The 27,521-nt window shown below is 40.4% G+C and overlaps 1 protein-coding gene across 1 annotated transcript in view; it reads right to left on the minus strand.

Moving 5' to 3' along the window:
* TUBGCP3 (tubulin gamma complex component 3) overlaps positions 1-27,521 on the minus strand; it is a 122,250-nt gene that overhangs the window by 71,299 nt on the left and 23,430 nt on the right. The window contains exons 4-9 of the mRNA XM_048855426.2: positions 22,880-22,957; positions 21,960-22,177; positions 21,361-21,533; positions 18,383-18,501; positions 7,426-7,551; positions 148-216 (exon numbers count right to left, since the gene is read on the minus strand). Of these exons, the coding sequence (XP_048711383.1) occupies positions 148-216; positions 7,426-7,551; positions 18,383-18,501; positions 21,361-21,533; positions 21,960-22,177; positions 22,880-22,957 (783 nt within the window). The remainder of the gene's footprint in view (positions 1-147; positions 217-7,425; positions 7,552-18,382; positions 18,502-21,360; positions 21,534-21,959; positions 22,178-22,879; positions 22,958-27,521) is intronic.

Raw genomic sequence — 27,521 nt, forward strand, 5'->3', positions numbered from 1 at the left:
TTCACCAGCCAGATTTCTGCTTTTACAATGCTCATATTGTATCAATTAGCTAAATAAAAACTGTCTAACCAAAAGTCACAATCTTCTAGAAGTGATTTGTAAACACCAAAGGGTGAACTCATTAACCAATCAGAAGTATTAATTTACCTGGGAGTGTAAAACAGAGAGAAGCCTGTAGTATTCTTTGAGTTCCTGGTGTAAGGCAGCACAAAAACTCTGAAGGGGGGGAAAAAAAAAATCAAATAAATGCTATTTCCATTTTCACTTTTATCTAACATTTTAAAACACGGATATTAAGATTGCGTCTTTTTTAAAAACCACAAACCTAACTAAAGTGTCTTTAAGAAAGTCAAATTAGGTATCATCCAGAAAGATTATATGAATGCACCAACTGCTGCCTGTCTCTTCAGCATGCAGCTAACCGGTATATACATTGTCAGTCAGGGAACAAGAAAATTTCTGCTGGTTGCCAACTTAATTCTACTGACAGTCTAAATTCTGACATCAATACCCTAAGTAATTGGGTTCTCAAATGGTTAAAAATAATAGTAGAAGTACAATAGCATTGTTCATATCAGTTCTATGAAGACTATAGACTTCTTGGGAGCAAGAATGGCATTTGCAGTGTTTGTACAGTGCCTAGCACAAAAGGATCTCAACTTGATTGAGACCTCTAGGCATGACCGCAATATAAACGTTAAATAATAAAAACATACAGTTAAAGACTAGTATCTAATATAAAGAAGAGGTTTGTATACATCATGACAGTACATTCTTCTGTCATGCTTTGAAAAGAATTAATATTCCCTCTTTAGGTGCTGCTTATTTAAATTAGTATTGTATATTTTGGCATTGGAACACGCGATAACTGCTCGCCACTCCTCACCTGACACTTAAGAAAGGAAGACCAAGAACAATGAAAAGTGTAAATAGTCTGAAAGGTGTACTCCATGATGATGTGGTCAAATTTACAAAGGCCTGACCCAAAGCTCAAAGAAATCAATAGAATAATGGTTTTCAAAGTGGGGTACGCGGGCTCTCATCGGGGAAAGAAAGAAAAATCCTATAATGGCAGACAATGTATTTTATTTAGTGGGAAAGCAGGATACCGTGAGGAAGCACAGGCAGGAATGTCTGTGAGGGGAGGGCTCCTGCCTCATAGTGAGAATGAGGGGCGATCAGCAGGTTATCTCAAGTGCTTATATACGAATGCACAAAGCCTTGGAAACAAGCAGGGAGAACTGGAGGTCCTGGTGATGTCAAGGAATTATGACGTGATTGGAAAAACAGAGACTTGGTGGGATAACTCACATGACTGGAGTACAGTCATGGATGGTTATAAACTGTTCAGGAAGGACAGGCAGGGCAGAAAAGGTGGGGGAGTAGCACTGTATGTAAGGGAGCAGTATGACTGCTCAGAGCTCCGGTACGAAACTGCAGAAAAACCTGAGTGTCTCTGGATTAAGTTTAGAAGTGTGAGCAACAAGAGTGATGTAGTGGTGGGAGTCTGCTATAGACTACCGGACCAGGGGGATGAGGTGGATGAGGCTTTCTTCCGGCAGCTCGCAGAAGCTACTAGATCGCACGCCCTGGTTCTCATGGGTGACTAATTTTCCTGATATCTGCTGGGAGAGCAATACAGCAGTGCATAGACAATCCAGGAAGTTTTTGGAAACCGTAGGGGATAATTTCCGGTGCAAGTGCTAGAGGAGCCAACTAGGGGGGGAGCTTTTCTTGACCTGCTGCTCACAAACCGGGAAGAATTAGTGGGGGAAGCAAAAGTGGATGGGAATCTGGGAGGCAGTGACCATGAGTTGGTTGAGTTCAGGATCCTGACACAGGAAGAAAGGTAAGCAGCAGGATACGGACCCTGGACTTCAGGAAAGCAGACTTCGACTCTCTCAGGGAATGGATGGGTAGGATCCCCTGGGGGATTAACATGAAGGGGAAAGGAGTCCAGGAGAGCTGGCTGTATTTCAAGGAATCCCTGTTGAGGTTACAGGGACAAACCATCCCGATGAGTCGAAAGAATAGTAAATATGGCAGGCGACCAGCTTGGCTTAACGTTTAAGATCCGCTAGGATTTCACCATAAAAAAGAAGCTTACAAGAAGTGGAAGGTTGGACATATGACCAGGGAAGAATATAAAAATATTGCTCGAGCATGTAGGAATGAAATCAGGAGGGCCAAATCACACCTGGAGCTGCAGCTAGCGAGAGATGTCAAGAGTAACAAGAAGGGTTTCTTCAGGTATGTTGGCAACAGGAAGAAAGCCAAGGAAAGTGTGGGTCCCTTAATGAATGAGGGAGGCAACCTAGTGACAGAGGATGTGGAAAAAGCTAATGTGCTCAATGCTTTTTTTGCAAAAAGAAAAGGAGTACTTGTGGCACCTTAGAGACTAACCAATTTATTTGAGCATGAGCTTTCGTGAGCTACAGCTCACTTCATCGGATGCTGAAGCTCACGAAAGCTCATGCTCAAATAAATTGGTTAGTCTCTAAGGTGCCACAAATACTCCTTTTCTTTTTGCGAATACAGACTAACACGGCTGTTACTCTGAATGCTTTTTTTGCCTCTGTTTTCACGAATAAGGTCAGCTCCCAGACTGCTGTGCTGGGCATCACAACATGGGGAATAGATGGCCAGCCCTCTGTGGAGAAAGAGGTGGTTAGGGACTATTTAGAAAAGCTGGACGTGCACAAGTCCATGGGGCCGGACGAGTTGCATCCGAGAGTGCTAAAGGAATTGGTGGATGTGATTGCAGAGCCATTGGCCATTATCTTTGAAAACTCGTGGCGAACGGGGGAAGTCCCGGATGACTGGAAAAAGGCTAATGTAGTGCCAATCTTTAAAAAAGGGAAGGAGGAGGATCCTGGGAACTACAGGCCAGTCAGCCTCACCTCAGTCCCTGGAAAAATCATGGAGCAAAGAATCAATCCTGAAGCACTTACATGAGAGGAAAGTGATCAGGAACAGTCAGCATGGATTCACCAAGGGAAGGTCATGCCTGACTAATCTAATCGCCTTCTATGATGAGATTACTGGTTCTGTGGATGAAGGGAAAGCAGTGGACGTATTGTTTCTTGACTTTAGCAAAGCTTTTGACACGGTCTCCCACAGTATTCTTGTCAGCAAGTTAAGGAAATATGGGCTGGATGAATGCACTATAAGGTGGGTAGAAAGTTGGCTAGATTGTCGGGCTCAACGGGTAATGATCAATGGCTCCATGTCTAGTTGGCAGCCGGTGTCAAGTGGAGTGCCCCAGGGGTCGGTCCTGGGGCCGGTTTTGTTCAATATCTTCATAAATGATCTGGAGGATGGTGTGGATTGCACTCTCAGCAAATTTGCGGATGATACTAAACTGGGAGGAGTGGTAGATACGCTGGAGGGCAGGGATAGGATACAGAGGGACCTAGACAAATTGGAGGATTGGGCCAAAAGAAATCTGGTGAGGTTCAATAAGGATAAGTGCAGGGTCCTGCACTTAGGACGGAAGAACCCACTGCACAGCTGCAGACTAGGGACCGAATGGCTAGGCAGCAGTTCTGCGGAAAAGGACCTAGGGGTGACAGTGGACGAGAAGCTGGATATGAGTCAGCAGTGTGCCCTTGTTGCCAAGAAGGCCAATGGCATTTTGGGATGTATAAGTAGGGGCATAGCGAGCAGATCGAGGGACATGATCGTCCCCCTCTATTTGACATTGGTGAGGCCTCATCTGGAGTACTGTGTCCAGTTTTGGGCCCCACACTACAAGAAGGATGTGGAGAAATTGGAGAGAGTCCAGCGAAGGGCAACAAAAATGATTAGGGGTCTGGAACACATGACTTATGAGGAGAGGCTGAGGGAACTGGGATTGTTTAGTCTGCAGAAGAGAAGAATGAGGGGGGATTTGATAGCTCCTTTCAACTACCTGAAAGGGGGTTCCAAAGAGGATGGCTCTAGACTGTTCTCAATGGTAGCAGATGACAGGACAAGGAGTAATGGTCTCAAGTTGCAGTGGGGGAGGTTTAGGTTGGATATTAGGAAAAACTTTTTCACTAGGACGGTGGTGAAACACTGGAATGCGCTACCTGGTAGAATCTCCTTCCTTAGAAGTTTTTAAGGTCAGACTTGACAAAGCCCTGTCTGGGATGATTTAATTGGGGATTGGTCCTGCTTTGAGCAGGGGGTTGGACTAGATGACCTCCTGAGGTCCCTTCCAACCCTGATATTCTATGATTCTATTTAGTAAGATTTGGCAATCTAATCAAAGGTACATTATGTCCCTCTCTCAGATGGGGGTACACAGTAGACTACATTATTTGGAAAGGGCCTAAAAATTTTGAAAACCACTGCAACAGAAAGACTTTCATTGACTTAAATGAGCTTTGAGCAGTTGCAAATACAACACTCCATCAGAAGCAAAAGCATCACAGACCATTTTGTCATCTTCTTCCAAGAAGGCCTATATTGCTAGAGTATAACCAAAAAATAACTGAACTACAGTTTTGATTAAATATTTTTCTAATGGCAGTTGAAAACATTTTGCCAGACATTTTTTTATTATTATTTGGGTAGAAATAGATCTAGGAGAGGATATGAAATATTCTCCATTATCACTATTTATTAATTCTGTTTAGCACAGTAGGCTAAAAAGATTAATTTAATTTTCAAAAATTGATTACCATTCTTGAACTGTGACAGAAGTGTGTGTTGCTTTTTAATCTATTTCAAGTAACAAATGACTAACACTTTATGAAATATCTAAACTACTTTGCTAATCAAAGTAAATCAGCAATTTTGATATATGCCTTCACAGATTTAACTGGAAACAGTCCAGGTTAGTAAATTTACATAAAGAAGTCTGCTACATCATATGCAGCTAAGGGAAATTTTTCTACTCCCTACCCCCTTCAGCCTAAAACCAAGTCAAGCAAATCCAAAGTAAAAAACTGGAGCTAACAGTACTCTGTAAAAGTAAACTAACTATTTGCTACCTTAGGTGTACCCCACTGAATAATTATTACTGACAGAAGTAAGAGAAATCCCAATTTTCCTTCCATAAATTTAAGTCCCTTATCAAAAGAATCATCTTCTTTCCAGATTAAGAAAAATGTGACCAGTCTAAAGGATAGGATCAAATGTCTAAAGTAAGTGAAAGTGTTTCTCTCTTCAATTTGATTTTATGAGAAAGAGAAATGCGCGACAATAAATTTATGCTAATCCAGAGAGGGGTCAAGAGTTATGTACAGATTGCTGAAGAATAAAAACTCCACGACATATAACCCTACTTTCCATTTCTTCTCACTTGTTTCTCCAGTACAATTTAGTAATCTACCAAAGCAGTGCCTATTAAACTGAAGGGCAAAGTAGGGTCTATAGTAAGATAACATTCAAAGGCACTAGTTAAATGTTACTTCTCCACATTCCTTATGTTAAACATTTCTAACTTCAATACTCAAAGCATTTACAGTCATACTGGACATCAGATTATTGTAAAAGAAATTAACTTTAATAGTTCAAATTTGCATTCAGTGCCAATTGCAATTACCTGGTAAAATAGGGTTTGGAATATAAAGTATGCAATGAAAACTGGATATTATCCTAGAAGTCTCACATGGCTAACAACACAGAAAGAAGGGGTTTCAAGGGGAAAGTAGAACTTGTGCTTAAGAGGGAATTTAAAATGCTTAGCACCTCAACCCTACTTTGATATTTTCTTTGAGAATGTGTGAACATGTAAGGTAATTATATTCCACTGCTGATTATCCTGGAAAAGCAGCAACAATTAAGTAGCGTAGGTGGAAAAATAAAAGGTCAATGTGCAGTGTATCTAACACGTACTGCTAGTAACTGACAGACTAGTTTCTGACCCTCATATTTCAGTCAAAAAGCTAGGTTAACAGGAACACATACAGGTGGTTTAGGTTTAAAATAAATGTGTAATTTTCTGTGTGCTCTAAATAAGGATGAGATTTTCTGAGCCAGCAAATTAAAGAGGCTTTCAACTGCACAGTATATTTGCAATAATAAGTTCTTAATGCTGAGCATGCAGCATCTGAAATTGTCAAATAAAGAAGTGTTCAAGAATGATAAAACATGATCTTTTGCCTAGTTACTGACAACTTAAGTAAATTATACAGCTTTATCTTCATACACTGGTGCCATAGAAGTCGCACAAATGCTAGTCTCAGACACAAATCATGAATGGAAAGCTATACAGATACACTTGATGGCCTATACAGCATTCTATACAGGCCTTGAAACTTGCAATTGATGTCGGAGATATAAACATTTAATTTACTCATGAATTTAAAGTCTCTTGTTTTGTAAAATGAAAAACTAAAACCAGAGACAGTGAAAATAAGCATAAGCAGGAAACTATTCTAGGAAAGAGGGTAGGAAACCTCACCTAGAAATTGAGAGTTTTTTCACATTCTCAAACACTCAAACACACACACACACAGCCAAATAAAACATGGATGTCAGTATTAGCCTTTAGAAAACAATTTTTAATATTGTATTATATATATTTATATAAATATATATATTTAGAATGAAAAAAAGACAGTCAGAAGGGGACAGAATAAAAACGACAGAAAAGTAGAAAGCACCATAGTGTCTCTACTGACCTCAAGAAAAATTAGACTGAAGGAAGGAGCACTTCACTTTCTTTGCAGATTAGGTAGGATCTTATGGCTAGAGGCAGGGACAACAACATTTCTGACGACTCAGAAGGGATAATATCCAGTTTTACAGAGGGAGCAAGTGAGAGGAAACGGGAATGTCTTAGCGGTAAATGTGGTTTTAGGTTTTACAGCAGCTGTGATGTTACTGCAGATTATAAATCATGGTGATGGAACCTATAAAAACAAAAATTGACATTCTTTTGATGTTGCATTCAGAAGAGATGGCAGCAGATAACTGGTGATTTGCATTTAGCCTCAGTAGTGCAGTATTTTATTTATCATTAATGATCATCATCTATCAGCTAGTCAAGTGTTCCCTTACACATTTTTCAGGGGGAACTACAAAAGTAAAGCAGAATCTTTCTCCTAACAATGCAATTGGGCACACTTTAATTAGCTCAGAAATGTCACTATGCCATTCCTGGATTTTTTTTTTTAAATATAAAAGTAAACTTTAAAAAAATTAAATTTAAGTCTATGGAGGAGCCACTCCCAACTAGGGATAGAAGGGCAAGACTGCTCCATAGGACTAGCAAGAATGAACCCTATTATGATTCAGCTGAGAGTTCCTTTACCCTACACCCAGACTTTGGCCCATCGCCAACAATGACAGTTCACACAGGAGTAAGTCAAATGATATGGAACGACTCCAAGTTATGAATTCTCCAGAGTCTCCCCACCATTCCCATATTGTATTTCTAGATCCAGCAGTTCCTAAAGGGAATGAAACCAAAGTATTGTAACCCAGCCAACATACCTGACCTACAAGCCCAAAGGCACGATCCAAGCTCCTCTGGTCTGTGTATCTTCTTATTTTATTGTGTAGCCATCCTAACTCTGCGAGTCTGCTTGTAGTATCTCTGAGCGATTTGGACAGGCTGACCTACAAAGTTAGCAAAACAAGAAAAGCTCATTAAGTCTGGATTAAAAAAACAAAACCAAACCCTCCCTATTTCCCCAAGTATATCTTTGCTCAGCATAGAGCAAATTCATACAGTGAATGTCATTCATCCTATACCCTGAAGAAGGGATTCTGCGAGGGGAAGAAAAAAATGTGAAGACTATCACAATGTACACATACAAGGTGGCAGCATTAAGGGTGAACAAGCAATGTTAAGCCTTTGGCCTTCAGAATGCTTGACTTTGAAACCTCAATGTTCTTTTAACATAGGTTTAATGAATATTCCTACTTTTTAAAAATGCAAAGCAGAAAAAACACAGAAATTGCATCATGTGGAACTATAGAGAATCCCAGGTAGGTGAGCAGCAGAGTTGCAACTTTCAGATCCACAAACCTCTAGTACTTGAATTAATGAAGTAAATAGTACACTATTATCCTCTCTGTGGACCAGCCACTAGAAACAGATAAGATACACACTTTGCATTTACTAGACAGCAGAGACTCAGGAATCAAGAGCTCAATTCCAAGTCCTGGATAGGGAGTGTGTTCTTAGTGGTTACAGACCCTTCTACTCCGGTCTTATAGCATAAACCTCCCTAGCTTGTCCCTTTCTGTCTGGCTCAGTCTTCTCCTATTTATCGTTATCCCCTTTCACCTCCTCCACTAACATGCCTCTGTCCCATCCAGGTACTCGCCTTTCTGTATTTGTCAGGCTGCTTCCTCCTCCACATTATCTAGGTACCAACAGAAGGAGCAAAGAGCACAGGAGAGATGGCTTTGTTATCAGTTTTGCTGCTCTGTGCCACAGCAGCTGGGATGAGCAACTGCTGGAAAAGTCCTGGTCAGTCCTGGGCTAGAACATGCTCAGTGCAGACAAAAATCTTTGGAGAATTTAGCTGCCAAATGCTAATGAGTCTCTGAGCATTTGCATATGGCCATTCAGAGGCTTATAACTCAGGCAGATCTGGTGCATTTTCATGGAAACAGCAAAAGGCATCTGACTTTAGAGCCCCTGCCCTGCCAAATTTCAAACCCTGCTTCTAGGCTGAGAGGTGCTACAGCTTCTTTGTGAAACCATGGTAAGACTAACATTGACAAAACACAGTATTTTCCTCTCTGCTCTCATAAATGGCTGAACAGTTTTTGTAGAAAAACACATTAAAAAAAAAAAGATTTGGCCTGAGACAAAAACCCAGCATGGAAAATTTCAGCCCAAATGGCTGTAGTTTGGCAAAGTTACAAGTAACAGAGCAGGGTTTTATCCTGGAAATTGTTTACAATAAGTAGAGCTGGCAGCTTCACCCATAACTTTAGCACAACAGATGACAAGAGCAACACATTTAGAATTCCACAAGCAAGAGCACTTAGTAAGGAGTGACTGCTCCTCATGACCCTCAGTATGAGAGGAAAGAGCAAAAACAGCTTAGTGAGATTATATCCACGCCAACTAAGTCAAGTTGGGGACTCCACAAGCTCACTAACTGCTGAATGTAACCAACTGGCTTAACAATATTCATATGGATATCTGACCTGTCTATATACGTTCTAGAGTTCTGGAAGTGTGTTTTTACTCTGAAAAGTTACCATGTACAAAAGGCACTTTCTTACTAAATAAATCTGCTCCTGTGTATTTGGATGGGTTTCAGAGTAACAGCCGTGTTAGTCTGTATTTGCAAAAAGAATAGGAGTACTTGTGGCACCTTAGAGACTAACCAATTTATTCGAGCATAAGCTTTCGTGAGCTACAGCTCACTTCATTGGATGCATCTGATGAAGTGAGCTATAGCTCACAAAAGCTTATGCTCGAATAAATTGGTTAGTCTCTAAGGTGCCACAAGTACTCCTATTCTTTTTGTGTATTCGGAGGCATACCTGCTCCCCTCATGGGCAAATGTAAGTTTTGACAACTTTTTAATTTGATTGGTAATGCACATCCAACACAACTACAAGCAAGGGAATTGGATTCCATTCTTTCTTGTACATTAAAACTGCTTACTAATTTTATCACTGAGGGCAAAAGCCAAAGACATTGGGGCTGCACAGATGTAACTGAAGGCACAATTCACTATGCAGAACTTTTATTACCGGCACTGATGCATACGAAGGGAAGAACCCAGTTTCACTCTCAGAGCAGTTTGTAATTTTTAGGAAGAAAGGACTGGGGGAGATTTTAGGCTCTGTATTCTGCAAAGGCAGAAGGAAAGCTTTATAAAAGCAAGCTGCTAAGAGAGATTTACCTGGATATGAAAAATCTCCCCAATTATTGTTTGGATAGATGACCATCTCATGAAAGGGCAGTTTATGAATTCCACCATGTGCAGACCCCCAACCAAAAGAACAAAAAGCCCAACACACACACAAAACTGGACCAGATTGTCATTTATGTTATGGCCACTCTACACAGCTTTGGCAACATGAAGTCGCCTGAAAGTAATTTTCACCCTCTATAAGGCTAAGTTACACTGCCAGAGCAGCGAAGAGTGCATGAGAATCAAACCTATTATTCTTAATTTGAATAAACACTTAAAGGCAGTTGAAGGACTGTCACTGTACTCATGCTATAGGCAGCATCCACCAGCTAAAAACTGTAGAAGGGGTTAAGAAAAGCATTTAGACGCACCCAGGGGTCCACTGCTCCCCCCCACACCCCTATCATTTCTCTGGCTCCTTGCCCCCACAATACAAGCATACTCAGTGTCCTTACAGCCTCAAAAATGTTGATCCTTCATCTCTCTGGCCACTCCAAGCTTGGGTCCATCTTTAGTCTTCATTTCTAAACTCACTGGATGCACCATTTACAATCATTGCCTTGTGGTCCTCTCCTCCAGCTCCACCACAGATCACCCCCAGCCCATATCTGGCTTCCACTCTGCTTCACTGAAACTGCTGTCACCAGACTCTCAGGGCCACTATTCCATCCCATTTCTCCTTGACTTTTCTGCTGCTTTTAATACAGTTATACTCTCCTTTCATGGCATCTTGTCCCCAGCAACTCTGACCTCTCCTGGTTCTCCTCTTACTTCTTTGGAGATTCAGTGTATTTTAAATGGGTAATCCTACTATATTCCTGCTTTCCTAAAGTTCGGTTTATGGCCCCTCCTCCTCCTCCTCTTTTATTTAGATGAGCTCATCATATCACATAGATTCAACTACTGTCTTTAGAGTGGCAACTTACAGAATAGCCTTTCCACTCCTGACCGTTCCCACATCTCAGCCTACCTAGAGCCTGTTTGGATAGATCACCAGTAACAGGGATCAAACGTGAACTCTTTAGACCCATACCTACCCCATCTCTATCTTCTAACACTGCTGACAATACCACTATACCTGACTCCCCAGCACATGAATCTGATTCCTATCTCTTGAGCCTCACCATCATGGCCATGTCCATATCTTGCCATTTCTCCCATAACACTTAAGATTTGATTTTTTCCTTTCTATACACACAGCTAGAAATCTTGTCGAGGCCCTCATTTCCTTAGGTGAGCAGCAGACACCACCAATTTGGTTGACGTAATGCACCCTCTCTACACATGCACATCATACATAAATTTGAAAGCTTATTATGTCTACCTTAAGATGAAGTATGATGTGGTGCTATCAAGTAGTGCTGTTACCATAAAAATAGGGATAAAAAATAACATCAACACTTTCAAATGACCATGGTGAAATGTGTGCATTAATTTGTTAGTTTAATGACTATTTATAATTTGGAGAGACCAAATTAGATTTTTGACCTCAAACCATAACAACAATCTTATTAAATTTGCACAAGTATCATTCAAATATAATAGCACTGGTGACATTTCTAGTCAACATCATCATCATCTTGTTAATCATTATGATCTCTGCCAAGACAACAAGGGTTATCACAGTCTTCATTGCCTTGGCATGAACATGGTTCTGTACAGGGAAGATTGTGACATAGTTGATTGTGCAGCAAACTCTATAGGTACAAACCCAAATAAGTTTTGTAGAAGCTCGGGTGCCATTGGGCCCTTGAAATATAGAAGTAGTTCATCATCCACATTTTTCTATCTATTTTGCAATGGTGATCCAGTATCTGGCGAGAAGACATCCAAATCTTTGTTTGCAAAGATGCCTCTTTTGACATGCTCTTCAAAACTGTCTCACATGGTGGGAGTTTGGCCAGTGACTTGTCCTTTTTGATAGCTACATTCAGACACAAGCAATTGAAGTCTCTGAGTGTCCTTTTCTTTCTTGGCCTGGTCATACAGCACTGCTACCAACTTTCTTGCTGCAGAAATTGGGCCTTGTCCGTCATTCATTCCCAGTTTAGCAAGATCTCTTAAGCAGAAAGCTCCTTATGTTTGTGTTTAATGTTGTCAAATCCCCCTCCCTGCCCCAAACCAAATAAGGAAGACAGAGTCACACCCTGTTAATGCATGTACAGGGGAAAGTATCTTGCACAAGACAGGAGTGAGTGTGTCACAGATTGCATGCACAGGTATAAAGTAATACTTGTCAGTTGTACTGACAGGTCAGGTGTCTGAAAGTAGTGAACAGCAAGGACCAAAATATCTGTATCAGGTGACCTACCTAATTACTATGGTTCCTTTCACACCAATAGAAAAAAAGCCCTATTGGCACAAGCAGCATGCAGAAGCACGCTGGTGTCTGTTTCCTCTTGAGCAATGTACAAGCCCTGGGCTTCTTCAACATTTCTACTGGTGATGGACTTTGTTGCTTCACCATTGGAAAAGCCTCCAGCAAGGAGGAGCGTTTTTGCTGGGTGTGCTCCTACACACAGGTGCATTTTGAACAATATATTCAGAGGAATGTTACAAGTGACTGCTTGCTGGATGCCACATTTAGAAACTTCTTCCATGGAGGCACAGGGCTTCCAGGAATCTCCTGGTATTTCTTGCATCCAACTTTAGACTCTGTCTAGCACTGTCGGTCTTACCTGCAGTTCACAGTTACTGTTCCCATATCTGTCAAAGACTTGGATTACAGAATTAGCTTTGTCAATCCTTTTAGGACCTGCCTCAATTACTCAGCAGCCGATCAATCAATTTTGTGGAATTTGTCTCCAGCCATCATTTGTATGACTGCCATGGCATGTGATGTACACTATGGTTTCTTTGTTGCATGCTCTTAGCTCATACATTCTTTCAGCTTGAGCTTCCAGCTAATACCTTAATTCAGCTTTGTCTGCTCTTCTCATTCATCAGCATGGAAGAGGAACATAGGCAGAGGTCCTAATAGGTGACAATAACAGTTGCCATTGAAACATCATCTCTGCTTCTTGATGAGGAAAGGGCTCCGCAAAAAACAAACTTCTGGACTGATGGCTGCTGTGACTGTTCATCACTTACCAGACTTAAATTTGGTTGTCTTAGCTATGTTTTGTTGCCAGACTTCTCGACTGGGCTGAAGAAGCTACGTGTCCCATCAGAATCAAGAGCACTTCTCACAAATCTGTTTGTTCTTCATCAACATCTGCTATTTTCACAAGAGACTCTTGTACATCTGATGCTACATGCAGCTTAGTAGATATGTTGATAAGCATCTCTGGATGTGATTCATGGTTACATGACTTTGCCATATTGTTGGTGATGTGATTGGTAAGAGCTGTAACATGCTCTTCATCCCTCTTCAGTGTAGAGGCAAAGACTTGTTGGGGACTGTCTCTTCACTATTTCTTGTTACTTCACTTCTTTCTCTCTTAGCTTTTGCATATCCACTCAGGACATGTCTTGTGAGGGTCCACCTGACAAAGGCTGGCTTCCTTCCTGTCAGTCCTACAATCCCATTACTGCCCTTTGAGTCTTTGATGACACTTTTCTGTTCCCACATCACTCCAAATTCCATTAAAAGAATGAGGAGTCTGGTGAACAGCAAATTCCCCAGGTTCAAAGGCACTGTGTACTTGGAACGAGATTTAACACATCAAGAATATAGACGGGTTTCCATCTGGCATAGCTGGGCCTGTTAGCAGTAAAAAAAAAAAAAAAAAGCATGGAAGTATGACATATTATGTGTGTAGATGAAGTTTCTAACCATCCTCTCACTCTGCATAGACCATTTAGAAGCAGTATCTCCATAACCTGGAGAAAGCAATCCCAGAACTTGAACGTAGTAGATTAGGCATATCCCTATGTCTGAAATTCCTCCAGTAGTAGAAGCAGCATATGCTGAATTACAGCATCATCAATCTCTTTAATAACTTGTTGTAAGGAGGACTCAATGCCTTCAGACTCAGCACACGTTGTGAGTGGTCAGCCAACATTTGCCAGACAAAATGCTAGAAATACAGGAGTAACTCCTCTCTAGTCATACCATTTAAAAAGTGAACAACATTTCAGAGCACTCAGGTCCTCAAATGCTAAAGTCAGCCGATATAAAAGCATGGTTGAATTGCTTACCAGCAAGCATTTGATTTGCAGTACAAGCCGCATACACATCAGAAACAAGCAGTCCTGCATCTCCCCAAAAATGCAATAAAAAAAGCACAGGCTGTGAAAAACTACTCAGGCAAATCACATTGCTACCAAGCTCATTTGGGAGAGCCCATTTCACTTGTTGAGCAACAGCATATGGCTGCTGCTCCATGGTCTGAATGGCATGATGCTGTTGTAGAGCTGATCAGATTGCCTTACATTTCCGCATTGTAAAGGACTTTGTACATATCAGCTGGTCTGGCATCCACAATAAGTGCACATGCAACTTTTGTGTAGGTGCACTTAGTTGCAAGCTTATGGCTGAAATCAGTCCAGACTGGAATCACCTGAGCATGAACAATGTCAACCTCAGCAGTCATAAAAGACAACAGAAGAGATCTCAAACAGCAGTCGTTTGTAGGTGACAAGAGTTTATTTTCTCAAGTACTTTTTCCATGGTGAGACAGTTCTGGACATGTTCTAGGTTTTTCAAATGCTGCACACTGCACAAGAGACTCATTGCCTGGAGAGAGTAAGTGACTTTTCTCTCCAACACTTCAGTGATATTTCTTGTCATGCTGGACTATCTGCAACCTGTTCTTGAAATACCACTCTAGCCTTTCATTGGAAAGTATTCTTTCCATCAATGGCCTCTACGCTGATGTCTATCAAAATCTCATCCATGAAGGAGATGATAATCTGTTAAATACTATGCACTCCGCAACTAAGAGGCATCTTCTTTGAATGTCTTCGGAACTGTTGGCTGAATTATGTGTCTCAATCAACCAACCAAAAGAGACACTTCTGTTCCAACTGGGGCACAAAAGCAGATGACCTCTGACAACTACAATGACCTAGCTTTGAATAATATTCTGAGGCATTCATTTTGGCTATTTCAGACACAAGGATTGAAATGGCATTATACAAAGCTACCTGTTCATTTAAAAGCTGTTCATCAGGCTCACTCGCCAGAAGAACATCTACAAACGATCTCAATGACTTAAGTTCCTGTTTCAGATTACTAGCAGCTTGACTAAAGTCAGCTAGTGTTATTGATCAGGATAGAATAATGATAGGCTTGTTTTGTCCATGCTATTCATGGCATGAAGTTTCAGAAGTTGCATTTTTCTAATCTTGCCTGTAATTTGCTACTGAAATAGCTTGCAGGATCTACATCTAAGAGAAATAGGGATTTATATCTTTGTAGGAGCTTGGAAAGGAGAAGAGCCTTCTTGCTGTACATAAGATCATTGTCTATCTCTTCAATCAGCTGATAAAATGCAATGTCATAAGGTGATTATTGTTGCAGTATAACTAGATGGCTTTGCTTTAAGATTCATTTTACTCAAGTAGGAAGAAAAAGGCATGTTGAGTGATAAACTGCATCCTTAGCAATCAAGTCTTACATAGATATTCCATGAAAAGTCATCTCCTCTTCGAAGTGATGCCTCCCTTAGTTTGGTTGCTCTCTCATATATTTCTATTTTATGATGTTTCTTGTCCATATTGTGTGCTTTGCCTCAGGCCAACAATGCAACAGGAGCAAATGCTGGAGAGTGTGCTTGCTCTGGTGGCTATAGAAGCAGATGAATATGATGCTCTCTGATCGGATTCAGAGTCTATTTTCTTTCCTGGGTTCAGTACAACTCTGACATGTACCAAATTCTACTTGCTTATGTATTTCTGAAAGCAAACCCTATGAAGGCGTATAGGTAGCACATCATCTAAACTAGAAAACTCATCCAGTAGCTGCCAACAGAATTCATCTCTCCTGGCTTCTGCTGCCAGCACCAAGAATTCTGTACAGCACTGGTGGATTTTGACAATTTTACATTCTTTTGATTTTCTTGACAAATAACATTTTTCAAAGTTTGTGGAGAGTCTTTTTCTATTTGATGTAAGCTTTAAGAGCCTTGCATTCACCATATCTTCATATACTGTAACATCCCTGTAGAGGTAAAATTCCCAAAGGATTAGCATTACCACCACCACTTTTCATTTTGTACAAGTATACAAATATATGCTAAGTTAGATATAAACTAGATCTGTTAGTATCAAAATGGCCATTTTTGTTTGGTGAGCACTTTGACTGAAGTCCAATATGAAGCTGTGTATTGTCATCTTTAAATTAACACTGATCTGTGCATAAGTGTCACTGGATTAAAAATCTAGTTTTCAGAATTATTTCAAAGGCTAGTACTGCATGCACAGGCAATGACAAATTAAAGCCATCTGTCAGGCACACTAGATGCTACATTGTATGTACAACAGTTTACAAATGGAGAAGCATTACATTAGGAATTCATGTGCATTTACATGTACACGTAAATGTACATGAATTCCTAATGTAATGCTTCTCCATTATGTAGTACAAACTACGTAGTACATTATATAGTACAAACTATGGGAAACTGATCTGGTCAGCAAGTTTCAACGGAATATATACAAAACTATTATAATCGCTTGGTAGATACTTGGACAATTAAGAATGTGTGATGTGAAAACATTTCATGTTAGCATATTGCAAAATGTGGATATTCGCCATTTTTGCTACATGCATTTTTGCTTCATCATTTCTGGAAAAAAAATACTTGTCCATGCAAAACTAATAAAAATATTTTAATACATTGTCATTTGATAGCTTTAACCAATAAATACCACCTTAAGGTGTTGAAATTAACGTAAACAGTAAAACCTGTAGTCATACTGCAGTGTTTCTGGTACTGTGCAAAAAGAGACACTCACTTTGTTTCACCCTGCCTACAGGCTTACAGTATCACTTTACTGCTCCACATCATACCTCATCTAAATGTATATATAATAAGATTTTAAATTATATAATGATATGGGTGTGTGTAGGGTGGGTACATTAAGCTCCAAAATATGGCCCTTTCTGGAGAACTGCTACATGCTTATCTGCAATAATTACTGTAGCCTGCGAACACCCACATTGCCCTTTCCCAGACCAACAAAAATTCTACAGCTTAGATAACGTTCCTTGCTTATTCTTCTCAACATGTATCTCTCATACTCCCCTTCAAATTCCTCCATTAGCTCTGTGACACAGAGACCCATTGGTACCAACAGGCAAAGGATTCACTGTTCTTTACAAGCAACCGTCTCAGACCAGACAAACTCACTACACCTAATATACAAAACTTTCATGGCATTTATCCAAGCAGGATATCCTGTGAGGTCTCTATTGTAACTTACCAATACTCAATCATTGCGAGATGGGTGTATAATTAATATTTAAGAAATAACATAACTATATTGAAAATTATATCCTTTATGGTCTTGGAGTTAAAATGAGTCACCAGGAAACCATAAGGCTCAGTGCTAGCCCACTGAAGCAGGAGGAAGTTGTTACCTCTCACCGGCTAGCCAATTAAGTAATGTACTGCTCAACTGTCCACTGTTGCAACAGCCCAGAAAGGTCAATGGAAAACCATGAGAGAACCATCAAAACCTGTTGGAGGTAAAAAGGAAACTTAACAGACAGGGGATCTCCCTGTTTGTTAATAAAGACAAAAGACTGATTCAGTATATCACAGGGTGCAGAAAGACACTCTGATTCCATTCACTGAGGAGACATCTTGTTGAGCAGGGTTGTTTCAGGAAAGATTGGATCATGGTTCCTGTACTATGTGTTATACAGGAGTGGTGATTTAAGGTAAAAATGGTAAACTGGGGTGCCCTGCTCCTTTGAGAGCAGAAGGCTCTGGGATTTCTGTGAGTACCAAGTGTCAGGGGCTGGATATCACAGGGGAACGCTTAAAGACGACTCAAGGACTTAGAGGCACTTCTTGTTAACCTGCAAGGCAATGACAGGGCTGGCATAGCCCAGAGGAGAGTGCTTCCATGGCTGAAAGGATAGAGATGTTAGGAAGCTAACACCCAGCCACTATAGGCAAGACTCCCTCTTGTTAGAGGGAGCCCTGTAAACTGTCATAAGTTCCTCTTTATCCATCATATACAATTGCTTGTACTTACTTTCATGGCCCTTCACAGGTCTGCACCTTCCCAATTATCCACCCCACCTCTTAACACACCTAACATCCAACAATACTAGCCTCATCCACTTTGATGGGATCATCTCCATCCTTTATTCTACACTGCCCCTTTACGCATACAATGCCCTCTCTGAACTAGTTTTTAAAGCCACTCTCCTCCCCCATCTTTTTGCAGGCAGTACACAAGAAGTGGCCTTGAAGATGGTTTGACCAACAGACAGTGGATAAGTTTAGAGGCTGTTGGGTATTACTGATAAGTTGGGTTTTCTTAAAAAATTAAATTGTACATAAAGTGTATATAAATATTGTACATTCCAATGGTATCCCTCTCCCCTAAGCTTTCCTGCCTGTTCTGATTCCATTCATAAATAAAGTGTGATAGCAACTGTACAGTACCTTTCCTTCTACTTTATAGCAGTTTTCAGAATTACACATTTTGATGTTTTTGCCATCTATTCCCTGGAAGACGTACAAAATATCTCTTACAAGGTTTGCTTCAGTTATTTCAACATTGCCTAAAAAAAAGAGAACATTGGTTAAGACTGTTTAGATTTGTAAGGTTTCAGAGTAGCAGCCGTGTTAGTCTGTATCCGTAAAAAGAAAAGGAGTACTTGTGGCACCTTAGAGACTAACAAATTTATTAGAGCATAAGCTTTCGTGAACTAAAGCTCACTTCATCGGATGCATACTGATGAAGTGAGCTGTAGCTCACGAAAGCTTATGCTCTAATAAATTTGTTAGATTTGTAAGGATACTTAGATTATTCTTTTTAAAAGTTACGTAGAAGTTGAATTGAAAAACAAAAAGACTACCTTCCATTTATTTTAATTTTTCAATGATGAAATTGTCCTGAGGAGGCACAAAGAAAGCCATATGCCTATACCTGAAAACATACCAAAGCAGTTCAGCCACCAGATGTGTGCACTCTAAACTTAGCACAACATTCCAGAGACTATGAAAGGAACAGACAGCCTTTAAGGTCAACTCCATTTTGATCTTACCATAAGTGAAAGTAGCCCTGAATAATTCCTTGCCCTTTCTTGACAGCACAGTTGAAATTTGTTTGTTGTTTCAGAGTTAATTTTTTAATAGTCTCCTTTGGAGACAATACAGCTCATCCATGAAGGAGATCTGCTTATTAAAAAAATGTTTCTTGTGAAATCAGGATATTTTTCTCATATTTAAAAATTACTCCAGTGTTGGATGCTGGGAGATCACTCAAACTTTGTCACTTTACAGCCTTTAAATCCCAGGTAAAGTAAACACAGAGAAAAATTTAAGTTATCCTCCTATAAAAAAATCTAGCTCTTGATTCAGTAGAGCTTAAGGTGCTGGAGCATCCAATTTGTCCTCTAGTTCACAGCTCTGATTGAAGTCCAGACTGCTTTTGTGCCTCAGGCTAGTTATCAATTTACAGAAGGCAATTCAAGATAGCGAGCAGCTTGTCTTCATTTGCTGGTCTTACAGTATCCTGTACTTTTGTGACCCTATTTGAGGCTAAGAACAAAGCCATTTCAGTCTTGATGATGTTCTCAGTATCATCTACAGATTCTGTCCTAATAGGACGCTGCCTCTTCTGGAATTGGCAAGAGAGCTGTCCTGATTTGGGAACCCCAATGAGTTCCTTTACCATCTCCCCCAATTTTTGTAATAAGACACAGGTGTGCTGGTTTAGGCTAAGGAAGCCAGCTGGGTCATCTAAGGATACAATCTACAGAAGTCAAGAGAGGCTGGCTTCATATCAACATCCAGAACCTGTGCTATAAGACTTATTTAAGTGTAGCAAGGTTTTCTGAACACCTCACAGACAAATAAAGCTAGTCTATGTTATGCTTTAAAAACACTCCCATCAGCTAAGAGGGTACAAATTCTCAAACATAGCTGAAAAGTATTACCTGAACAAGTTTATTTCACAACAGAGAAAATAAAAGGTTCTCCAAAGTCACTGTATCTGCAGATCCATATGAACTTTCTCTTCCTTTCTCCCTTCTTCAGAAAGTCAATAGTCTGGAGGAAGGAGAGAGGAACTGAGGGCATATGACAGTGTGGTGGGGGATCCTGTTATAGATTCAGCTCAAATGGGGGTGCACTCTTACATCTAGCATTTCAGCTGTTAGACAGCTCTAGAACAGGTTCACAACTCCTGAACTGCGCATTTACAGAGGCAATATCAGAGAATGCCAATTAACAGTAATCAGCCTATTTACAGAGCTCTGTAATTATCTGTATGTTTTGTAAATTTCAATAGCTGCCTGTTCTTATATTTGGAATGTGGTTTTACTCCAAAAAGTGACTGACAATTTATACAAGGAACAAATTATATTAAGTGTACATGAAGAGTCCTGCCTGCTGATACACTGAGAAAAATAAGTTTTTACTACTTTTTAATCGTATTAGCATTGAAAAGCTAGCATGGACCATAAGAGACTGGGCTAAATTATATATTTCCTCTTGTGCATTCACAGTATTGTTAATCAGATTCTAATTGCAAGGCCAAAATTCTCTCTTCAGTTACAAACGTACACTCCATTTGGTCTATTCTTTTTTTCCTAGCCACAATACACAACTGGAATAACTCAGCTTGATTTTCAAATCCAGGATACATTTTGCAGGGTTGGCAGCTAGGAGATCTTTTATTTGCTAACTGACCGAATTTATTCAGGAAGCAGTCGAAAAAAAATGGCATTGTGAGGCACCTTGTCTCTTTTTAGTCACTGTTCAGCGTTGATCTTGTTAATACGAGAATGGGAGAGGTTTCTGAATACAAGTAGACGGAAGGTTAACTTTCCTCAACAGCTCCTCCACAGTTGAGTTAGCTACTTAAATTGGCCAAATGCTTTGTTCAGTTAATGTAAAACCAAGAGTGGCTCCTTCAAAGTCTATTCAGTCTTATATATGTGAATATAAATAGTTCTATATGTTTTGGGGTTTTGTCCCCCTTGTTGTCCATTTCCCCTGAGGCTTTTGGTTATCATTATAGACACTGCAGCTTTTAAAAGCATATTCATTCACAATCCATCTGCTCTGCTACTTGGTCCTGCTGTCCACAGCAATGGATTAGGTCTATGATACTTGCAATATCAAAGAAAAGAGGAATTTTGAATGGGGAGAATGTGTACTCAAACCATTTTTTTCCACCCCACAATAGGAACAGAGGAACATAGAAAAGTTAATGGTCAAATAAACTGCTCTTTTGTATATGTGCTGTCTTCCTACCTTCAAATCTGCCCTTGTGGGAAAGTTCTCCACATATAGTAACACGCAATGGAACAGAAGCTATTCCCAGGAAGAGTATAGAATAGTCACAACAAAACAAGAAAACAAAGAAGTTGCAGAAAAAAAAAAAAAACTTTAGCAAAAAGCATCTTGCTCACCACTTGTCTCCCCTTCTCGCCGTGACCTTGGCACATTGCGAGAGACAGTGTTTGGAAGGCCTTTTGAGGTAGAGCTTTGTAACGAAGGCTGGCCAGCAGTTAGAGCCCATGCAAGACGTGAACCCAGCTGTTGACGAAGGCAATCTCCCACCCCTGGAGCTTGATAGGATTGTCTAAAAAGACAGGAAGAAAACAATGTTAACAGGACAGTGTATGAAGTCTGCACAACTGCTGCCTCTATCATAGCTGTTCTGCAGATAAACCGAGGACTTCATCATCCAAGACTGCAAGGCACGTAAACTTCACAGGCACCAAGTTGAAACAGAGTGTAATGCAAAAGAGTGACATGAAGATATTCACTAACAGGAATTGTGAACAAGTTAACCATATATCCCCTCTATTCCTTCATTCAGCCATGTAGTCGATAAACATACTTAAACCCATAACAATATTTTGAGGTTTGCTGCTGTGAAAATGTATGTGGATACCCATACTGAACGTGCTTATCACTGTAAGAAATTTGAAATCACTGGATAAAAATGCTAAGTAATATTAAAAATATTTATCGAAGTCTTCACTATAGGGAAGATTTAAATTACCCTGGAAGGAGGGACTGTGGAGTTGGCGTTGGCCCATTCAGGGCATACATGCTTATGCTGCTGATCCCACTGCTCGCCATACTGCCCACACTCTGGGCAGACTGAGCATTGCGGTCCTGGTAATTCAATGGAAGGCTTTGAGGCCTGGCATAGTAGTAAGGGGTTGAGTGAGCATCTCGCGGCAATGCTTGAGCAAACAATGTGGCATAACTTGACACCTTAAAGACAAAACACAAATTGAGAGTTACTTTAATCAATCACATCAGTAGCTAAAATATTTTTTCTCCAACCGTGTGTCTGAACGGCTATTGCCTTTCCTAATAGTAAATTAAAGTCAGGTATATACTAGAAAAGGTTTGCTGGTATAGTTATATCAACAAAACCCTCTTAATGAAGAGGCAGCTTATACCAGCCAAAGAATGCATTTGGCAGCATTGTTCATTTCACTTTCCAAACTGGTATATACCATCCCAGCAAAAGCACATTTTTGCCAGTATAACTGCAACTACACTAGGACATTTGCTCCTAGCAAAGTGTTGCCAAAACACCATACCCCCAACCAAAATTGCTATACCAGCAAAAACAAAACACACAAACGTTCAGTATGGACTTGACCTAAGTTAAATCTATCCAAAGTGTTCCAGATAATGACTACCTTGCATGTTTAATTATTCAGTTTTATGCTTAAAGAGAATAGCTTCTTTAATTCTCATAGTTAGAATATTTACACAAAATACATTTTTAAAAGCATCCTTATAATTAAAAATTTCTTGCTTCCAGCCTTTCCAAGGACTTTGCAGATACTTTCCTTTTTGAAGATATTTGTTTTAGTCTGGATATTAACATCTCTCAACATTCCCATTTGGGATTTGTACTGAATTTTAAATATTTATGGAAGAAACAAAGAACCCCTTACCTACCTTGTTAGACTGCTTACGTGGGTCTTCACTAAGGCTGAGCAGGAGGTAGAGTATTGACCATTTGTTTTTCAGGACACCCTATTCAGAAATAGGCATGTATTAGATAATATCCAGTTAAAAACAGACATTGCTCCACAGTTATTGCCAGAGTTTATTGCATTTTTACCCCTACCTCGCAACCTAGATCATAAGCAACTCATTTCTATGTTGTAGTTGTAAAGAGCAGGCTAAAACTTTAACAAAACAAAACTACACATAAACATAATTTAAATATACACAGGGAGGATGTCTGAAGTCATGTTCTCAAGGTAGAGACACTGGAGTTTATATGTCAGTTCTATAAAGAAAACTTCCTCCAGCATTCAACTTTATTGTGTCAAATTCTCACATGCACTGAAAGAGGTCAACTAATCAGCACACCAAATTTTAAAATTCATAGCTAACTATAAAGGAAGTTTACATACTGCTTCATGTACGCCATACATCAGTTTCTCTTTGATCTAAATCAGCATCTTGGATTAACCCCTACTTTCTACAATAGAAATGAGGTGGAAGACCCAATCCCAACCTCTGAGAAATTTAACAAATAGCTGCCCTTTCTCTGCTGATCGCCCTTCAAGGAGGCTCCAGAATAAGAGGGATCGAACCTGGGATTTCTATAATCTCCATAAAGAACACAGAGACAAAGGAAACTACCAAACAATTTATGAAGTCAGAGGCACAGAGATCACATAGCTGTACTCAACTGTGGACTGTCCCAGAACAAAAATCAAGAGAAAGGAAAAGTGGAGCTGTGTAGGCTGCTATCTTGAAACACAGCACTATCAACCTTTTAAATCTCAATAGGAAAGTTGAACTGCAGGAGATAACTTAATGGTACATCCGTGTTAGATGAATTCCAATGTCACCTTGTAAGGAGTAATAAAGACAATTGTATAAAGATGTCCTTGTTTTTGCTGCACATTAATACACTTGGAACCATATACTCTATTCTACACCACTAACTCAAAAATATAAGGGAATATGGTGGCTGACCACTTTCAAATGAGTTGATGATGTATCACTTCATGGGGAATCAGTTGCAGAGTTGAGGAGAATGAGATTCCACAGAATTTTCCAAAAAACTGATTTTTTTTCCCCTTCTAAATTTCATTTGTCTAAATTCTGTACCAGTGCAACCTTACCAAATCAGGAAATTCAACTGTATGTATGAAATCTTTACAATTTAGGTTTTGCACTTAACTCTAGTAATTTGACTAAAACCGAAGTGTTACAATCATGAACATTTTGACAGGTTTCAGAGTAACAGCCGTGTTAGTCTGTATTCGCAAAAAGAGCCACAAGTACTCCTTTTCTTTTTATCATGAAAATGGAGACTATTGTGTTCCATGCACTTCTACCTTTCCTTTTCCATATCTTCAATAGAGTCAATAGAAAGGCCCTTAACTTTAACTAAATTAAATATGTCAGCAGTTTCCAACATCCGTCTCTGTGTAGACTACACAGAGATAGATGATCCAAGTGAAATCATATGTCCAATTGCTAGATTTCTATGGTCATTGACTCTTTGTCTTGCATCTTCTGAGACATTTTATAATGAAGAATCCCTAGATAATTTTGTTAAAGGTCACTTTCTAGAACAGTCTTCTTTAATTAGAGGCTGGCAGGCCAGATCTGGCCGCATGGGGCCTTCGCTTGGCCCGCTGGACATCAACTATGCCGCTGGGGGCTCCACTGCAAGGACGGTCCCACTACCCAGTTCCAGTTCACCCCAGGCTTCCAGCATCTCTGGCCCCTGTGCCACCCTGCCAGTCCAAGCTGCAGCATCCCCATGCTGGCCCACCCTCTAAGCGCCCCCACACTCCCCACCTGACCAGCACCTGCCAGCTCAAAGGATGCTCTAAAGCAGTGTAGGAAAAGGGGCCTCTTGGAGTGGAGCACAGGGGCCTGAGCCGCCAGGAGCGAACTGGGTGTTAGAGAGCTTATTCCTTCACTCTCCCACTTCCCTGGTCCTTCTCGCATGAACAGAGAGCAACAATACCCAAAGTCCGAAGGTGCAAACAATTCGATGTTTATTGGGGTGAACTTCCAGCAAGCTTAAATACAAGTTCCTTTTTCCTTATTTTCGAATCCCAACTTGCTTCCTGTTTGCCCCTAATTTATATAGTAATACTCTTAGCTATACCTTAACCAATCATTCTACTGAAATTTAACTAACCAATCCTAACATATTGTAACATGATTAGCTAACCAATTATATCCCACCACCTTAATTAGTTTACACCCAGCAAAATTAATTATACAGCAGACAGAAACAATCACAGAACCAGACAGATTATACAGACAAACAATAGCAAAGTGGGAACTATAATGACAAAACAATACAGAAGTGAGGATTTCACATCCCAGCTATTGATAAGTGAGTTCTTGCCAGACAGGATGCTATCAAACTAAGTTTCCTTTTACATTTTCTAGGCACTTCCCTTTCTCTGGAGGTGATAGGAATACAATCCTGTCCTGATAGTGCCTGACAGCCCAATAGCACCTTATTTCAATGTGACTAGTTTGGAATGTGAGGATGTGACTGTTCGCTTCCTAGCTTATGGCTGCCTCTGCTGCTTAGCCAAAGGCCTTAGCCTAAGAACAGGGCCTCAAACTGTCACAGTAAGAGAAGGCCCTTACACCAGCAGACAGTGATTTTGATTCTCTCTTTTATACCTCTAGAACTAGCCAAGATAAGAATACCCCTAAATTCTTAAAGTACAGGCCTTTGCAGACAGGCCTGAATATCTATATCCTAACACTGGGTAGTGGGGTCACCCTCACAATAGAGCCCCCAGTGGGGACAGGATGGAACAGGTGACACCCAGAAGGACCTAGCGAAGTCAGTACAAACTAAAATTTCATACAAACAATGACTTGTTTATACTGCTCTATATACTACGCACTGAAATATAAGTACAATATTTATATTCCAGTGATTTATTTTATAATTATATGGTAAAAATGAGAAAAGCAAGCAATTTTTCAGTAATAGTATTTTTAGGTCAGATTTTGTTACCCTCTAGGTGCTTACAAATTGATTGTTTAATAATTTGTTCCAGCAACTTACAGGTACTGAATTTAGGCTAACTGGCCTATAAATTCCTTGGGTCCTCTTTGATCCCCTTTTTAAAAGATAAGTATTTATATATACAGCAGGGGTGGCCAAACTTACTGGCCCTCCGAGCCACATACAACAATTTTCAGAAGTTCAAGTGCCGAAGCACACCTGCCAAGAGCCAGGGCTCAGGGCTTCAGCCTCGCTCCTGCTGAAGCCCCAAACCCTCGCAGGTGTGCCCCGCAGGGCTGAACCCCCGAGACCCTCCTCCCCACTGGAGAGAAGCTCCTGCCCACCACCCCACTGCAAAGCAGAAGTCCTGAGCTTCCCCCCGACTCAGTCTGGTAGCGGAGAATGGGGAGTGTGGAGGGGGTTTGCGAGCCGCACTTGAATGGTAAAAGAGCCACATGTGGCTCGCAAGCTACAGTTTGGCTACCCCTGATATATACCCCTTTCCTGTATTATCATAGCACCTAGAAGCCCTAGTCAGGGACTTCGACCACTGTGCCACGTGCTGTAAAAAACAAAATGTATGTTAGAAGTCCTCATAGGTCAGATGACGACTCCTTTCTGCGATTAGTTCAGATATTCAGCAAACTGGGCAGGGCATCCAAATTCTACCTGCTGGAAACAACTGAACCAGCAAAGACCTCATTAACAAAGGGGAAGCAGGAGGAAGAAGAATTACATAAGGTTTTGATGTATGGGCTAACCATGATGTGATAAATCTTAATGTCAACTGATGAACAACAGATATAGCTTGTTGGATTAGATATATCCCACTAAATACATATGAACTGGCCTCGTGAGCCCAGGGAAGGGAGATGGAATTCACAAGTACTAAGCAGCTTTCACTTTAAAAGGTTACACACTGAAGGAATCTAAGAAAAGTAATTACTACACTTTTGAAATAGATAGTTTCCAAGACTGTTGCAAAAAAAGTTAATCATAAAACACATATCTACACCATCACCACCAACATATAAATGTGGAGGGAAAGGATTTCCATGGCTAATACTACACTTAACAGCACAAAAAAAATATTTCTATGGAATCAGTTGTGTACCTACTGTAAGCAGGGGAATGGTCCTGCTATTGTGGGGAACTTTCCTGGCTTCTGCACTAGCCCAGTGGAATCAGACAGCAAAAGGATCTGAGTCCCTTGCTCCAACTCCCTTTACCCAGACGCCTGCCTGACCTTGAGGACTTCCCTTTCCCTCTCCTGTGAGGGAGAGTCCTTGTAACCCTGATAATGTTGGATCCAGGATTCCTGAGAGGCTATGCCCCCAGTCTCATCATGGTCACTTAGGACAGGGGCTAAGATGTCCCCACCTCAGGGTACTCCCTCCACACCAGCCACTTCCCTGGCCCAGTGAGCACTACATTAAGTTCAAACCAAATACAATTTATCGAACAGCAAGAAACACTAAGAAAAATAAGGAAAAAAAAATCAGAAAGATTAAAGGAAACAAGTAACCCCACCCTGTGGGCAGAGGGAAACCACAAACAGCAGTCTCTGGAACATAAGAAAAGTTCACAGTC

The sequence above is a fragment of the Caretta caretta genome, chromosome 1 (assembly GCF_965140235.1).
Source record: "Caretta caretta isolate rCarCar2 chromosome 1, rCarCar1.hap1, whole genome shotgun sequence".
Classification (NCBI taxonomy): domain Eukaryota; kingdom Metazoa; phylum Chordata; order Testudines; family Cheloniidae; genus Caretta; species Caretta caretta.